Source organism: Rhinichthys klamathensis, unplaced genomic scaffold (genome assembly GCF_029890125.1).
Source record: "Rhinichthys klamathensis goyatoka isolate OS25496 unplaced genomic scaffold, OSU_Roscu_1.1 h1tg000011l_1, whole genome shotgun sequence".
Classification (NCBI taxonomy): Eukaryota; Metazoa; Chordata; class Actinopteri; order Cypriniformes; family Leuciscidae; genus Rhinichthys; species Rhinichthys klamathensis.
This window is the reverse complement of record NW_026606564.1, coordinates 2,585,419-2,603,341: the sequence shown is the minus strand read 5'-3', so window position 1 is coordinate 2,603,341 and position 17,923 is coordinate 2,585,419. Positions and strand designations below refer to the sequence as shown.

General features: G+C 37.3%; 2 protein-coding genes across 2 annotated transcripts in view; one reads left to right on the top strand and one right to left on the bottom strand.

Annotated features, from left to right (window-relative positions):
* Positions 1-4,922, bottom strand: part of LOC130101515 (uncharacterized) — a 57,539-nt gene extending 52,617 nt beyond the window's left edge. The window contains exons 1-6 of the mRNA XM_056267288.1: positions 4,770-4,922; positions 4,555-4,605; positions 4,062-4,210; positions 2,697-2,767; positions 2,255-2,420; positions 524-661 (exon numbers count right to left, since the gene is read on the bottom strand). Of these exons, the coding sequence (XP_056123263.1) occupies positions 524-661; positions 2,255-2,420; positions 2,697-2,767; positions 4,062-4,210; positions 4,555-4,605; positions 4,770-4,839 (645 nt within the window). The 5' untranslated portion in view covers positions 4,840-4,922. The remainder of the gene's footprint in view (positions 1-523; positions 662-2,254; positions 2,421-2,696; positions 2,768-4,061; positions 4,211-4,554; positions 4,606-4,769) is intronic.
* Positions 4,923-8,599: 3,677 nt separating this feature from the next.
* On the top strand, positions 8,600-14,945 carry zgc:153115 (uncharacterized protein LOC768186 homolog). Its single transcript, XM_056263989.1, has 2 exons — positions 8,600-9,327; positions 13,450-14,945. The coding sequence occupies exons 1-2, from the start codon at positions 8,826-8,828 to the stop codon at positions 13,725-13,727; spliced, it is 780 nt and encodes a 259-aa protein (XP_056119964.1). The 5' UTR covers positions 8,600-8,825; the 3' UTR covers positions 13,728-14,945.
* The last annotated feature ends 2,978 nt before the right edge of the window (positions 14,946-17,923 follow it).

Genomic DNA, 17,923 nt, shown 5'->3' with positions numbered 1-17,923 from the left:
CCTGTATACAGACAGGAGCCATCTTTGGAACAGTCTCGACTAGTCAAACCACGAACGACGTGCTAAGTGAGCTGAACTGTATGAAGTTCAGTAAACTTCTGAACTGTATGAATGGTGTTCGTGGTTTGACTAGTTGAGACTGTTTTCCAAAGATGGCTCCTGTCTGTATACACGAAGTGGACTGTCTTTATCTTTATCTTCTTATTAAACGGTCTGTACACTTACAAAGTTCTCAATGCTTCGTTTTGCATGTAGGGACCCTCATTATGTTACTGTGTTGGTGTGTTCGGCTATTTTGAGCCTTGTTAGTGGTATAAACTAGCGATTTTTTTTTACTTATTATATGCCCCCATTACTAGCGTTATATGCTAAACAGTTTTTAGAGATAAAACTCTTTACATTCGATTATCATGAAAACAAATCTCAGAGAACGGTTGACTAGGTACCAATGTTTTATTAGACCAAAGGTTCATTTTGCGCCGGAGTTCTCCTTTAAGTGTGGTATGCAGAAATTGGGGCCCACCATGCCCTCCTTCAGGGGGACAGAGTTCCTCCAAAACTGATTGATTCTCTCACTGAGGCACTGCTGGAGGTTTCGGGTCTTCATCAGTGATGGTCCTTTCTGTTCATAATAACTTATACATGTCCCATACACATCAGTCTGTAGAAAAAACATAATCCAACATCATTATTATATTGCTCATACTTACGTGGTCTTGAGAAAAAAGTATAGATTTTTAATGATGTTTAAACTCACTAACATTCAAAAGCTTTTTGAAAGAAGTATTTTATGCTTTTTGTCAGGTCAGTGAACTATTATTCACAGCATGCACTTCAGCCTTCAAATATGGCTGCCTCGGACTGCCTCCGAAAGCTAATGCCTGCTACAGACTGTGCAATTTCTGCAATCCTATATGATCAAATCACACTGTACGACATGGATCTAATAAACTTGGGTACGACATGCATGTAGACTGTACAATGATGACACCTTTTGAATCATAGGCCACGATGCAAGTTAGTATAGCAGAATAAAATGTCATCAGCATGCGCTAGTGGTGAACAAATAGCAATTTGGACTTTGGCAATTGTGATTTTTATGTACGCTGAAAAAAAGAGGAGGAAGCTAATGAAGAGATTATGGACGTGGTCATGGCGAGGGAAAAGAGGCCAACTTGGCATGCCAATTTTGCAAATGGAGCTTGAGGTAAGTAGTAATAAGTTTTAGCGCCATGTCGCCTTTATCAATACACATTTCATGTTGCATTTTTATTTGCTAGTCAGTGGACGTAGGTCTAGCAGCAAACACACTGTGAGATGATCATGCTACATTTCTGACATTTGGTCGCAAGATCGTGACAACGGACATCTTTTAGCTCTACGAGGACGCGACTATTTTACTAGTTGAAATCTCATTAATTACGACATGGAGTGAATGCACCTTGATTTCAGACAGATTTCTAAGTCAGCGTAACGGTTTAATGATCTACAACAAAATAGAGCAAGCTTTGCTAACAACTAAGCCAACATTTAATTACTCGTAATGTCTCGCTATATGACATAAAAAGTGGGCAAAGTAGGTCAAAAATGTACATTTACACACACACTGACTACCAACCGCAATTTTCAGACGCCATATTTATTTTTAGCTCAACTGTCATGGAATGGAGCGCATAGGATTGTGGGATATCATAGTCAGCGAAGGATTCATTTATGCTGCCTTCAAAAATGCATCAGATGAAGGCATCTCACAATAATTGGATTCAGATGTGCCTTGTTGCCTTCCAACCTCCGTATGCTGCCTGCAACAATTGTTTCAATTTAAAGGTTTATATATATATAGTTTCCATGACAGAGTTCAAGATAAATATTTTCAGTATTTCTGGAGCTGCAAAGTTGCTAAGTTTCAAATAATTATTAAACAGCAAGCACAAACTAGGCAAAAGCAGCAGTCTTTCGGCACACTCAGTGTCCGAATTCACTCACTCGTTATCATTCATTCCTTCAAGTGAACTATATTAGTGAAATAATGCAGGGAATAGTTCACGAGGGTATGGGGGCTATTTCGAACACAGCCGATTCTCAAAGCTGAATTTTCAGCATCGTTACTCCAGTCTTCAGTCACATGATCCTGCAGAAATCATTCTAATATGCTGATTACTATATTTGCATTTTTCTTAAATGCATTTTCAAAAATGAGCATAAGTTTGTTGTATAAAAGCTGGCCTGTACGGAACTGCACTTCCTCTCTCACCTCTCTCAGCGTCTCCCTGACTCGTCCCGAGCGAGAGGTCTGGAACATGCTCAGAATGGATCTCTTGATGTTGAGGGTCCACACCTGCTCAGCCTCCTGTGGGCAGAGCTTCGTGACCTTTCCCCCCTCGAGCGAGAACCGCAGGGGGTTCTTCTCCAATGACTCTCTGAGAAATCAAAACACCAGATGGACCTTCAACCTCTCAACACTCGTCCCATGACGAATACAGACTAACTCTGGTGTGTCAAGAATTATAGTCAATGACATGACCCTCAACTGAAGTACTATGTCATTAAAAATGTTTATATCACTCTGATTAATTCTGACACCTTGAGCCAATAACTGTATAAAATAACAGTGACTATACAATTTTTGTGTAATAATTGGATGCAAACACAGAAAAGTTTTAGTTAGAAGAGCGTATCAGAAACTTTGAATTTACCTTGTGTTTTTCAAGCGTAGCACCGAATTGTCTCGTTTCGATGAGCTATGCTTTATTTGTATGTTCCTCAGCTATATATATAAAAATGGAATAGATTAAACATAATATAAAAGGTATTAGTATGTGAATAACAGCTATTATTTGAACTATTATCTAAGTTTGAATCAAAAGCCCTGTGTCAGTGTCCATGAATCTCATGAGAGATTGTAATTGTTGTTATAAAACCCGTTGCATTGTAAAGCATGAAAAGCTATATCAATATGCACTCTAAAAAATATATAAATATAACTCCCTTAACTGTCACCCCCCTTTTTGTGAATAGACGTGAAAATGCACTATCCAAACTTAAACGGTTGTAATTCAAGAATGCTTTGTAATATAGATCTAAGTTCGGTCTTGTTTTAAAGAAGACACTCAGCAGAGTATTAATAAAATAAAAATAAAAAACGAAAGTGTGAAAAAGTTTATTTTACTAAATGTTTTATTTTATTTTATATAAAATATATATTTCACTAAATAATTTGAAGTTGATGTCACAAAAATTGAAGTTCCTATGAGATTCACCATACATTCAATTTTTTTTTTTTTTTTTATGCGTTCTCCTGTAACAAATTAATACATTTTTGTCCAAATATCACGTCTATCACAAAATATGGAACTTTGAGACTCAGGCCTTTCCGACGATATGTGTTTTGTCAAGATTAGTAAAGGTTTTGATTGTAAAGTAGTTAAAATGTATTTTTGTTATATGAAACCTGACAACGTCCACTAGGGGAGGAGCCTGCTAAAAGAATTAAAAGTACTGTTACCATGGTAACGCAACGTCCAATTTCAAAACTGTTTTCACAGGATGATTTTTGAGTTCGTAAGCTTTCGAATGATAGGCCTACCTAATTTATGATGATTACTAAAATATGTGATATGAAAAAGGCGATAAAAATGAGCCCTAAGCGTCCTGCGGTGAGGGGTGACGGTTAAGGGGTTAAAATCTCTGAATATCACTTAATTGATTGTTTGAGATTGTACATACCTAAATATCTGTTTTTACTAGATTCACATTACTCATAAATATTGTTTTATTAAATTGGCTTACTCAAATATTTGAGTTGCTTAACTTGTGTCTTACAGTGTACCAATTTGTCATGGTACCAAGTTTTCCTGATCTACTTAATATATATATATATATATATATATTTACCAAATTCATAAGGTATATTTCATTGCTTTCTCGGCCTTTACTCAACATTTTTAAGTGTAAATGTAAAAATGTTTCACATAAAAAAAAAATGGACTACATCATAGTTTAAATTTAGAGTTTGAATGACAAAATTGCATGCATAACATGACTGACATAATAGAACATACCTTTAATATCATTTCTGGACATCCTGGTCGGACATCGATGTCAACAACACAGTCCAAAGCTAACTGACTGCTTCCTGATGAAGGACCTTTCCAGGCACTGGTTATCGTTGTACTGTATCTATAGGTGTGCCTTTGCCCTTTCTGCACATCTGTATACACACAAGTCATATATGTGTGTGTGTGTGTGTGTGTGTGTGTGTGTGTGTGTGTGTGTGTGTGTGTGTGTGTGTGTGTGTGTGTGTGTGTGTGTGTGTGTGTGTGTGTGTGTGTGTGTGTGTGTGTGTGTGTGTGTGTGTGTGTGTGTGTGTGTGTGTGTGTGTGTGTGTGTGTGTGTGTGTATGTGTGTGTGTGTGTGTGTTTATTTATACTTTAGGAACAAATTTGTCCCCAGGAGTGAGCTAAATCAGACAAAACCTCCATTTGGTGAAATCCATAATTGTAAAAATGATAAAGCAAATACTGTTGTTACATATGTATCAACATATTCTCTTACCAGGGCAAGTAGACTTGCAAAGTTGACCTTGGTGGAGTTTGTGGCAGTCAGCTTATAAAAACATAAGCAAGTTAAAAAACCATCATTGAATGCAGAAGTACTAACACTTACACAAAACTTTGTAGAGAAACAATCATTAAGGCTACTTGACCATTTTATATTAGTCGAAATATATTCAAAGGAGGATATTAAAGAATAGGATATGAAACACTTACCACTGAAGAAGATAAGCAACATGATTAAACAGAGATTTTGGAGCGATAGACGCACCGGAGACATAGCCATAAGTGATTGGATTTAAAGTAATGCCCTGCACCAGCACTTATAGGAAGAGACCATTACTAGGAACGCATAACCACATAAGTGAATGGATAGATGTTGAGTTAAGCCTTTGTAAAAAAAAAAAAACCCACAGGACATTCAGACACCAATCAGAAGACAGATGCCCACCAGGGGACCATCCAGCTAACAAAATCTAGCAGCATACCGATGGACATCTTGAACTGAGTCTCTGCCTTCTCACAACACAACATGCTCACGGATTTGGCATGGCTTGAGCATTGAGCAAAGTTTTACCTTTGAAACGTTGAATAATTATTTCATTATTTTAATTACAATGTTTGTGAAATATTTTGTTTAAAGAGCAATTTGTTTTATTTCATTTCTATTTTAGATGATCATGCCACTTGTGCTGTGTGTTATATATAGGCTTTATGTAATACAATCGACAGCATTTATGGCATAATGTTCACTTACAGTAAAAGTGAATGGGGGCAATCTGTAAACACTTACTTACTGTTACAAAATCACGAAAAGTGTAAATAAAATGTGTATCATTTATGAGTTAAACATCACTTACTAGCTTTTTTGTGTACAGTATATTACATTTTACAACCTTGCTGCTATGAAAAGTTAGTGCTGAAAAGCTCTAAAGCCATAAATATGACTAATAAGGTTTTAACAGATAAATCAATGTAATTGTTTTTATGAATTCAATCACATTTGTGCTTTAAAATCCAAAGATGTGCCTCATTTACTTCCATTGTAAGTGCCTCACCACAATGTTTATCTTATTTTTAAAGAAAATAAGCATGCCTTCTGCCATCTGATTAATAGTTTATACTTTATAGCAAGTAAAAGCCCTTTATAATTGTAAAAACGCCCCCTTCAGGTCGTGTGTCTTTTTGCTGTGAAACCTTTACTGATTTTTACTAAGTGAAAGAATGACTTTTACAGTTGTTCGTTTTTCAAAATAAACTCTCAATGGATTACAAAGTAGTTAAAATAATTTTGTAATATGAAACCTGACAACGCCCACTAGGGGAGGGGGCGCAAAAAGAATTAAAAGTATTGTTACTTACCATGGTAACACAACGTCCAATTTCAAAACGGTTTTCACAGGATGTTTTTTGAGTTCGTAAGCTTTCGAATGATACCTAATTCACGATGATTACTAAAATACGTGATATGAAAAAAGGCGCTAAATAAAAAAGAAAACCGAGCATACCTGCTAGCAGGACGGTCAGAGTTAAGGGGTTAAAATCTCTGCAAATTGGACATACAACATGCTTAAAAATCTGTTTTTAGTGGATTCACATCACTTATTGTTTAATTAAATTGGCTTACTCAAAAATTTGAGTTTCTTAACTTGTGTCTTTACTCAGTTTTATTTGTCATGGTAGCCTACCAAACATTATTCTGATCAATTTATTTACTTTTTTACTTATATTTCCCAAAAGGTATATTTAATAGACTTTTCTGCTTTTATTCAATATTTTACGTGTAAATGTAAAAATGTTTCACATAAAAAAATTTACTCTTAATGGACTGAATCAATACTGTGTGTACTGTATATATATATATGTTTTTATTTTTATTTTTATTTTTCTTTATTTTTTTATGTGCTTTACCTGTATTTAGAATTATGCATTGTGTTGTGTTGTGTTTTAGGGTTAACAGAAAATTCCGTAAAATTACTGGATAATGTCCTGGCAGAAAATGACCAGTACATTATTATTTTTTACAGTGTGATCTTTTTGAAAATTCATGTTAAATTGTGATTATCAAAAATGATGCGTCAGGCTTTTGAGGAATTTGTGTTGCATTTATATCATCTTAGTAAGACATTATTGGGAGATACAGATTCTATATTAAAGATCTCACTAATTTACACTTACAAGATATCAAATTGTCATATTACTTTTCGGCCATGTAAATATCAGCAACTGCACCATATTGTATATTTTTTGCTCATGGCCTCTGCTCTGAATATGATTGAGGAGTTTTTTCCCGAGGTATACATTTAAAAAAAAGAAGAAGATTTTTCGGACTATTGTTACATATGTCAGGCTTTACATTGTTAAATGTCTAAATATAAGTGATAGTAAAGTTTAAATCTAGTCTGTTCCCTGAAGACAGTTGAGGAATAGAAAGGCTTGTCCTCAACTTTGGCACCATCTTCTGGACAGGTCTAGCTGTGCAGTGAAGCACATTACTGTAATAAACAAAAGCTTGAGTGCAAGTGCAAAAGCCTTTTTTTTTTTTTTTGCAGTAAAAATCTTGAATCATTCTTTTAAAAAAATAATTCACAAGAAGTAAAAAAAAAAAACAGTTAAATCAACATGGTGTGTGTTTGTGTGCTGTTCATTTAAGGTTTGGGGCCACACACACACACGGTTAAAAAAAAGAGTTAAATCAACGTGTGTGTGTGTGTGTGTGTGTGTGTGGCCCCAAATCTTACATGAACAGCACACACTCACACTCACACACACACACACACACACACACACGCACACACACACACACACACACACAAACTACCTACAAAGCCTTTATTTTCACTAACAGTATTCCATTATTCCTTTCAATCCTCCAAAGCACTACCTATTTTCCCACTACACATTTCACTGTGTGAACTGTTAGACAAAAAAGGGAGGAGGCCATCATGCATGATTCACAGCATCTGTTGAGGCTTTCAGGTTGCCCTATATCCATAGTGACTCTCTATATCTCATAATCATGGCTTTTCATGGCTTGTTGCTCGCTGTAATACTCTAACACCAGACTCCATCTGGTCTTGGGAGGAACGGCTGAAGGCCTGTAGCCTACACTGATGAACTGGGTCTAATCTGCTGGGGTGTTCATTGTGCACTCTGATGATGACACAGTTTATGGCAAGAGGCGTTGTTTAGAAACTGTAGAAACTATTTCAAAGGACTTATATTTTAGGATTAGAGTGCAACTTCGTGAGAGATGAGTGAGTGTAAACAGGGCATGTCGTGACCCGCCTCCATTTTAGTAAACTGAAGAAAAAAAACAGACCAAAATTTAATTCCATGATCTAAATACTACTCCTTTCTCCATTAGAGCTGTCTTGTCTTGTAGATTAGGTAAGATTAGGTAGTCTTCAAAATGAAGAGGACACCGCGCGCCTTCCACATCTTCATTTAGTCTACGCTATGACGTCACCAACTGATAATAATTCATTTGAGTAGCTGTTATTACTATTATTAATATGCACTAGGCCTACTCGAAGCAAACTGCACTGTGACCAGAATTATTTTTTTCCTACAATGTCATTTGACTTATTATTAAATGGTCTCTTTGCTCCACGCCCGTAGTGCGCGTCAGTTCACCACGTGATTCGGTGCGTGTTTCTCTTTGCATGCTGACGACTGGAAGATTACGAAGCTTACTATGGCAAATGTTAGTGTATGAATATAAATTAAGTCACTCTGAAGTTGCTTAGTAACCTTCCTGGTTCTGCATTATAATTAATATTTATGAGCTCGCCATGATTCTTTTATTCGCCTGCTTAAGCCACGCCTATTTACTCTTGTCTGCTTTTCAGCTAATCCGTTTAGCCTACTGGGCGAACGGCGCGTTACGTAATTAATATTCATGAGCCAAGCCTTCTCCGTAGTAGTATTCCGAAATTCGCTACCGGGGGCGTGGCGTGGCGTGGGCTTTGCCGGTTTCAGCAGCAGACACAATGAAGCGAGGGGCAATGTAGGACACCACGTTGGGGCTTGAAACGCAGACACGTCGGTAGCGTATTATTTTTGTTTTACTTCTTTTGGATATTTTTTTTTATCGTTCATTTAATTTGTTTTGTTTGTATTCATCATAGATAAATAGCAAAGGTCGCTGCTGCTGATGAGAAAAAACAACGTGTTGAAAGTCTTTGGAGAAGAACCGCACGGGCTCAGGAAACGAGGCTCTCCATCAGAACTTTTGTTGTGTCGTTAAACCCAGTCGCGATTTAAAAAAGAATGTCGTTCGCCTATTCGGATTATCTGGCCGCTGAGTGTCTGGTGTCGATATCCAGCGGTCCCGTCCTCCATCGACCCACCCCGGTGTCTGGTGCGGCTCAGGCCCCTCCTCGGGGCCTTCCTGCCGGGGAGCCAGACGGGTCGAGCGAGGACAGGGAGGTGCGGGAGACGCTCCTGTTAGAGGGGGCCAATATGATGACGGTGGCGGAGATCCTCACCGACCTGCACGGCAAGTTTCGTCCCATGTCGGCCTACTCCGAAAGCAGCAACTCGTCATGCGGAGAGAGCGGCTACACCACGTTGTCTGACTCCACCACCCCGACGCCGACCATGACCCCCTCTGCCACCCCTGTCCCGGGACAGTACAATAACACTCAGCAGTTTTGGGGAGGAGGAGGCGCACCCCGGTCCCCCACCAAGCGTCACCCCTGTACTTTCGACGGGTGTGACAGGGTATATGGCAAATCATCCCACCTGAAAGCGCACATCAGGACCCACACAGGTAAGCTGAAGCACATGGGAGCGGATGGACGCTTACGCCGCAGACATCATTAACATTAATCATACACGTATGTGTGTACATGTAACGTTATGTACCTTGAATATGCGCATTTATACTGTCCTTGTCATTAACTTGGATGGTATGAAATTTATACAATTTTAAAAACTGCTTATAGTGTGTATTAGTTTTAAAATTTCCTGCTGGAAGGGTTTAACCATATTATGGGTTGTTGTATTGGAGCTCACGGTTAGAGTAACTTTTAACGGTCGGCCGTTTGTTTGTTTGTTGACTGTTGTCAGGGGCTCCCTCTGTCAACTCTCACTAACCGCTATGAATAGAGATCTAATAAAAGTGAATTTGTGGATAATATAATGTAATTCACTACTCGTTAGTTGAACAAAAGAGTGAAAACTCCCAACTGTGGCCTCCGAACAAAGAAAGTTTATGAACAAAGGAAGGAGCGCGTGAGGGAGGACGAGTATAGTAGTAGTATAGTGACGAACCCTGTATTTGCATATGAACAGAGCTCGATTACAGAACGCGCGCGTGCGCGGTTCCCATGTAAATGCACTTTCTGTTATTTGACTAAAGCTAAAAGAGCCATTTAAGCCACACCTGGCCTCTCTCCACGAGCTGTTCAAAACGGTCTTTACCACTTGGTTTTGTTCATGAATTTAGTTTACTGTTCCAGACAAAGTGATAGTTTTTAAACAGAACACAAGTGCAGGACCTTGTATAGTAAGAGAGAAACCAGTAGACCTACAGTTATTAGTACACTAAAAATGCAATTACAGATAGCTGCCTACTACACTAAAATCATTAGTACACAGAGTTAGGCTTACTTTATAAATATAGGACTATTCCATTACAGTTTTAAATTACTTCATAAAGTATTTAGTAACATAATCCAAGCACCACAATATGAAAGTAATGTAATCTGATTACTTTTGGATTCCTTCGAGGTCACATATGTAAATGAAGTCAAGTGAAAAGTTATATTTAGGAGAATAATTGTGCATGCACCAGTATGGCGACAAAACCAGCTGTCAAATAGAGATATCAACTGAATTCGCTGTTAATATAAGTCATCCACCCGCCACCTACTCGAACCTGTGATTATTCTCTGATTTGGAAATCTGCACCCGATCGTCACATTACAAATATTCAAATTCTCAGTGTTAAGCGTGATGATATGGTAACATATTGCACTGAAGTACCGGTAGGCTGCTTTTAAATTACATTTGGCTTATTTAAAGTAAAAGTTCTTCTTTGGCCAAATTGCATTTCCCTAATAGCCTAAACACAGGCTTTACTCCTTCAAACTTAAAATTGTCACTGTTTCCGTCACTGCAAATTCCCGAACACACACACACAAGAAATGAAATGCGCTCATCCCAAGCAAAGGCTGGATATAGGCTATTAGGCTTAATGAGTTTGTTGTTATACAGCACTTCACAGCCATTACATATCACATACTCATCGCCTGATTCGTCCTGGTTAACTATTCATTAAAATAGTTTACACGCACCGGTCTTTTCTTTCCTTTTGTTTTTAATTCTCCTTGTCAAAATTTCTCTCGGATCTGTTTTCAATGTTCAATTATTCGAGATTTTGATTTTAGGTCATATCGTCCAGCCCTACAATATTATCAAAATACTCATTTATTTAGTTTTAAGATGTGAAACCATTGTAATCCTGATAGTATTTACATTTTTTACAAAATGTAGGCTAACTATAATCTGATTTTTTTTTTTTTACGTAACTGTAACAAATTAGTTCCCAGATTTTTGTATCCTGATTACGTTCGATAAAGTTATTGTTTTTGACCCATGTAACCAAATAAGTTTATGACGCCAACATTTTAGATACCAGGGAAATTTCACAATGCCAATTTTTATACCACAATAAAAACCTATCTAATATAATGTTTAAACATTATTACTCGCCAAAATGAGCATTTTGGATTCTCTTTCGCGTCGTATCGATCTTGATTGGTTTAAAATCGTTTGAAGTCTTAAACTGACAAGACATAAAAACACATGCAAATGATTAACTTCCGTGATGGCCTGATTGGTTCTGTCGACTGTGACCCCGGCACAGTATGCTAATGATAGCAGGTGATCAGTTACAGATTGCAAATATATGATGATGATGATAATTTTAGTTATTAGTAGTGTAATCTATTACATTACACAATTTAGTTAATGTATTCTGACTACTTTTAATATGACAGTATTGTACCATATTGAATAAAAATACAAAAAAAATATTTTTTTTGTTATCCACAACATGAAGGGCATTAAACATTACATTACATCAGGGTTTCCCAGACTGGGGTTTATGAAGGAACTGCAGAGAGGTAGGGAGTTTAATGAAAAGCTAATAATTCATTAAATCATAAACATGTCAAATTAAAATAAGTAAAAACAAATCAACACAAGCTAAAAAGATTAAAATTTATTTTTGTACCTGCATGTCACTAGATCATTAATCAGATTATTAAATTATTGAAAGAGGTATGGCTGGCAAAAACAAAAAAAAAGTTTCTGTTTACCTGCATTACATGTAATTAGGAAATTATATGAATTTGTGAGTTTTAATGTGATTGAAAGTCAAAACCCTTCCAAAGACATAGTTATACATGGTTAAATGAGTGATAATTCAAATAATTATTAAAATGCATTCTTCAGGAGTTGATTAGATATGCAATGTTGAAAAAACATGAAAAATGAAATGATTTCTGTAAATTCAGTGGTTAAGTGTCGTGTTGCCTCTCCTTTTTCATGTAATTACGGTCACTTGACTATTGGCTGGTCTTTGTGTGCAATTTCACAAATCTAGAAGACTTTCTTCATGTCTTATAAGTGATAGGCTTTTTTAGAAAGTAAAAGTAAAAAAAAGAATTAGGGAGAATCAATAAATTCTGAATAATTTACAAAATAACATTGTGTGAATATGTAATCATGTAATCAATAAAAATTTAACTGCAATCTGATTATGAATAGTGTTCAACGGATCACAAAACTCATGGTTCGGATCATATTACAGTTTTTTGATTCACGGATCAGATAATTTTTTCGATTGGCATGAAAAATAAATAATTTGAAATGGGGGTCATGAAAAAAAAAAAAGAACAAAAACACTAATTACAAGCATAGATAAATACAATATAACAAAGTTACATATAAAGAAAGGTAGTAGGCCTAAATGTAAAATAACACTTTATTTAAATTAAATTGAGATGAATCTTTGTTAAAGCAGTGCTTTGTTGTTTGATTAACATGAATGACAGACAGCAGCAGGTATTTATAGGCTACTGTCACTTTAAGACCTTACGCACGGGTCCAATATAATGATACACATCCGATTTCTTTCTCAACTGTTTACGTTCACTTACGACATAACCGACTGCGTTTACGAAAATACTTGCAGAGACGGGTATTTTGACATAAATTTGTGTGTATGTGTGTGGTCAACCTCAAGGAGATGCGAAAGAGGAATCAGTTAGGTGTTCCCACGCTACCTGAAACAGATCTTTCTTTCTTCTGTTGAACACAAATTAAGATGCTTTGAAGAATGCTGGTAATCAAACAGTTGACGGCAGCCATTGACTTCCATGGTATTCATTTTTCCTACTATGGAAGTCAATGGATACCGTCAACTGTTTGATTACCAGCATTCTTCAAAATATCTTATTTTGTGTTCAACAGAAGAAAGAAAGTTAGGATCAACATGAGGGTGAGTAAATGATGACAGAATTTTCATTTTTGGGGTGAACTATCCCTTTTAAAACATAAAGCATGTCACACCTATGTAACAGTCATGTGTCCAGTCTATTCTCTGTGATCCCAAAACTTTGACTTTTCAAAACTTTTTAAGTATTAAAATCATTCAGTTATCACATATGTACATTTGCAATATTTTGATCATTTTTTTATATGTCGTGCAGCCCTAGTTGCTAAAAAAAAAACTAGTATAGTAGCTGTCTGAAGTTCATCAGTTAGTATGCTTTATATCTAGAATAGTAGGTAGTGCAGGTGCTTACTTTATAGTGCACTTGTGTATTTTATACGGCATTAGTGTCGTCTAATGAGTTGTGGATCGTCCATGTGCTCTGTCTAGGTGAGAGGCCCTTTCCTTGCACCTGGCCCGACTGCGAAAAGAAGTTCGCCCGTTCCGACGAGTTGGCCCGACACCTGCGCACCCACACAGGCGAGAAGCGCTTCCTGTGCCCACTCTGCGACAAGCGCTTCATGCGCAGCGACCACCTCATCAAGCACGCCCGCCGGCACCCCAACTTCCACCCCTCCATGATCAACCGCAAGGGTTCGGCTCAGGGATCCGCTTCAACCCAGCCCACCGCCGCCGCCTCCTCAGAGTACGCCAGCACTGCCATGTAGACCCCTGCCTTCTGCACTGTGACCACCGTCTCTAAGACACTGCAGCTTACTCGATCGCCGTGCATGCTGGGATCCTTTTAAGCTCAGTCCTCACTTCCACAGGCCAAAAATGAAGAACTTCACCACGTCTTCCTCCGAACCCCTTCGCCCAACCAGTGACGACCCAAACGGGCGAAGGAGACACAAACGCTCAAGCACATTCCCAAGTCACGTGATTAAACGATCACATGACCGACAAGTGATGGCGAACGCAGCATTGGTCTTAAATGGCTTGCTTTGGGTGTTCTAGATTCATCTGAAATGCCGTAATGGCCTTTTTTTTGGTGCATGCAGACAAAATTGCTACCAGCAGCAGCACAACGTTTTCCGTCGGCCATCGTTGTCGTTTCACTTGTCAGCCATGTTTTTGAAACTTCCTAAAGGATACGTCACAGTTTAAGGGAAAGTTTACTCGTTCTTTGGTCTTTTTTACAGTCCCATCTACCGTCGAAAATTTCGCACAACCTTGTTTGTCATGTCTTTTTGTATAGCCAGAACGGCAAACCCTCTCTGGTTTTTGTTGTCCACACACATGCTGTACGACGCAATAACCAGGTTCAGTTGCAGAATTATCACAAAGTATTTGTGTGTTACTCATGAATCAGTCACGCATAACACGTGCAGTGACTTTATGCATTCTTAAACCTCCTTGGCTTTGCGAAAACCTTGAAGTTGCGATGTCAAGTTTATCCATTCCTTAAACGAATTCTATTCTTGACCACCTTTGAAACCAAACAACGTTATCGATTGAAACCGAAACGGCCAGTGAGTTTCTTCCGGGTTGAAACACTGCCTGCCCTGCAACGCCGCATTTCCACATAGCTTTCCCTACTGAAAATTGTAATAAGTTATTGTCATCTTAATTTCCTTTTGTTTTCTATTAGTAGTATAAGCATGGCAACTGAAAAAGTAGGGGGGGTTTTTATTGTTAATTTTATTAGACCATGAATTTAATATTATTATTATTATTTTCCACTTGGAGGAACTCTTTTGTTTGGCCATGTAATGTTGATACATGTAGCAATGTGTTTAATTGTAATGTGGATACGTGTAGATAAATATCTATGCTTGCAGCTTCAATGGTAAAGATGTTATATGAACTACTAGAAGTAATACACCTTATATTAGGGGTGACAGTACACGCTTGAATAGAATAGTGCTGCTTGTGTGCGAATGTGTGTGTGTGTGTGTATTCACGCGGGAGAGAACGATCTCTCTCCAAAACTGTCCCGCCCGCGGACCTCTTACAACTATCTCAGAGAACAAAAAAAAAACCACATCAGGAAACTCAGAAAGCCTTAATATACTTGTTTTGCACCATTGTTTACTGTCGGATATTTTCTACAGGTATGCCGTCAGGCGTCGTTCTTCTCGACTAAAGAAATACACATGCAATATTGCACTTTTTTTCTTACTGGTATTGTCAATAATGCTAGTCGTCTGCTAGTGTGATGGGTTTCACTGCATAGATGCTACTGCATAGTGCTCAACTATACGAACACTGTGGAAGGGGATAAAAACCTGTCACAATAAATCGATACATTTGTCTGAGTGCTTAAACCAGTGTGAGGAAAAATGGACTTGATTTTTGTGGACTTTTCACTTTCGTTTGTATTTCGCTTTACATTTTTGAGGGTGTAATGGATGCAAAAGCTCTGAACTCAGTTGGGTCTGGTATCAAAACTACAGCTTTTTTTAATGGTTCACCATACCGTTCTTCTAATCATGCAATATTCGGAGTGCTTTGAGCTTTACTGCTGGCAGTAACTTGAAGCACGATGACAACTGACAAGTTAACAAACCAAACCAGAATAGCATTGAAGACTCTTGTTTGTTCCGTAGCTAATTAAAGTATGTATTCGTCACAATGCTTGTATGTTTGGCCGGGTTTTTCTTGTTTTTTATGTCGTCTTTTAGTAGTAGTTCTCCTGTAGCGAGTCGTCTGGATCTTTCAACCGTTGACGACATCAATGGTTCACTGTGTTGGGCTGCGGTGGGCTTTGTATGTGATTCTCGACAGACTGAGACCATTGTGATCACGTCTTTGGACTTTCACTCACAATGCCCTCTTTTAGCAGTCCGGATTCAACTTTGCATTTGATATCCCTCCCATTATACTCGACACATTCGCAGCTAGTACTCTGGACAGCCATCACAAACCACTGGATCAAATCTGATTTTTTTTTTCGTTTTGTGGTCTTTAATTTCAGTTACTATCTTTTGTATTTAGTTTGATGTACTGGAAAGTCTTGTTTCTTATGCTTTTGTATTGGTTGATGTACTGTAGATGTCTATAGTATGCAGAACATAGCTTTCTAGATGGTTTAGGACAGAACCCAGATAGCTTAGCAATCGTATAGCGGGGAAAACACGTATTCTAGTTCCTTCGGGGAAAATGCTGCAACTTTTGCTGTGTTCGAGGCATCCGATGTCTGCGTGTCAAACTAAGATGTGTGTGAGCGCGGCTGCTTTTAATCACGACGCTAGATTGAGAATATGTAGATTGACGACTTTATTTTAAGAACTGCTTTGTTGCTTGGCGTACAATCTAGATCTTGTCCATCAGTTTTGACACACTAAAACGATTATGCACTGATTGGCAGATTGTCTGTAGCGATCACACTAAAAGGATGTCTAATGAGATCTATTAAGTTCTCAGTCTACAGCCATGTCTCATATCAGTGGGCCGATGGGTTTTGTCAATACAAAAGCCTCCATGTATCTCCTCAGGTGATAAAACGTAATGCTGAAAACCTCTGTCCTTCACGAGGAGGACCTAATGTTAAACGTTCTTTTCATTCGCTTTGTTTTGCAATTCTCTGCCATTTTATTTATTACATGCTTTTGTTTTGGTGTGCTTTAAAATATCATTTTTTTACAGTACTTATTTTATGGTATGAGACTTGACTAATGATTTGATTTGATTGATTCATTGTTTGCCTCCAACAAAAACAAACAAACAAAAAATACCCTCCAGTGCTTTTTAAATAATAAATAAATGGATTAAGAATTTTTTTGTGTTTTGGTGTTTATTTTCTTTTTTTTATATGAAAATACTGAGATGTGACTATGTGATTAGTTTTATTTAGCTTATCATGTGTCCTCAAATACATACTGGACACAAAAATGGTCATTATGTTTTTCAGAGATGAGACATCTAAAACATTTGTCTAATTCTTGCATAACTAACCATCTGTGCGAAGAGTTCACAAGATCAATGTAACAAATTTGCTTATTTAATTAGTATCCTTGAAATAGTGCATAATCTGAAATGCTTAATTTTATGTTAAGTTTTCTTTGTTTAAAATTGTTCAAAATCCTAAAAAAAAGAAAAATTAAAGTGTGATCGCATACATTTGAACCCCACTGTTATATAACTGTTTGGCAACAGTTCTTCTACTGTAAGCCTTGTTGATGGAGAGTGTAGATTTTCATTTCTTAAACAACCATGTAGGAAAACACACCATGGCCATATTGCAGGATCACAATGTCAAGATTCATCAGGCTCAAATTGTGAAAGAATGGTTGGAAGGAGCATAAAGAATCATTTTCTCACACGAGTCCAGACCTTAAATTCATTGCAAGTCTTTGGGATGTGCTGGAGGGGACGTTACAGAGTGCTGGACTATACAAGATCTTGACCAAAAATTGATGCACCTCTTCAAACATCCCAACATTTATTTCCATCAAGAAGTGCATACATTTTTGGCCAAGATCTTGTATTGACAATGCAAGAGTCCAGCACTCAGAAAAGTCATGACACACACACATTTTGATTAAACCTAAATTTTTAGAAGCACACATTCATGAAAAAAAATCCAGAATTTTATGAGTAATTTTCACTTAACGCGTTTATTTTATCACCACTTTCATCTGTATTTTGTATTGAACCTGGTCTTGTTCTACCTGTTCAATATTTCTCACAGCTTTCATTAGTGTGCTAATAATTGGTACACATGATTGTACATCTGTGTCAGTATCATTCCCACAATCCAGATATATAATTTGACTCTTAATCCACATTATTTATGTTTTTTCTTTGTGCTGTAATCTGACATTTGACATGTTCCTTAAGGATTCTCGGTAACACTTTATTTTACAGTGTCCTTATTACATAAACATACTATAGTAATAACATTAAATGATGCATAGTTACA

Excerpts from the sequence above, each read along its gene's own strand:
- zgc:153115 (XM_056263989.1), top strand. The coding sequence starts at position 8,826 with ATGTCGTTCGCCTATTCGGATTATCTGGCCGCTGAGTGTCTGGTGTCG. Across the intron at positions 9,328-13,449 it reads GCACATCAGGACCCACACAG|GTGAGAGGCCCTTTCCTTGC; the intron begins GTAAGCTGAAGC and ends TGCTCTGTCTAG.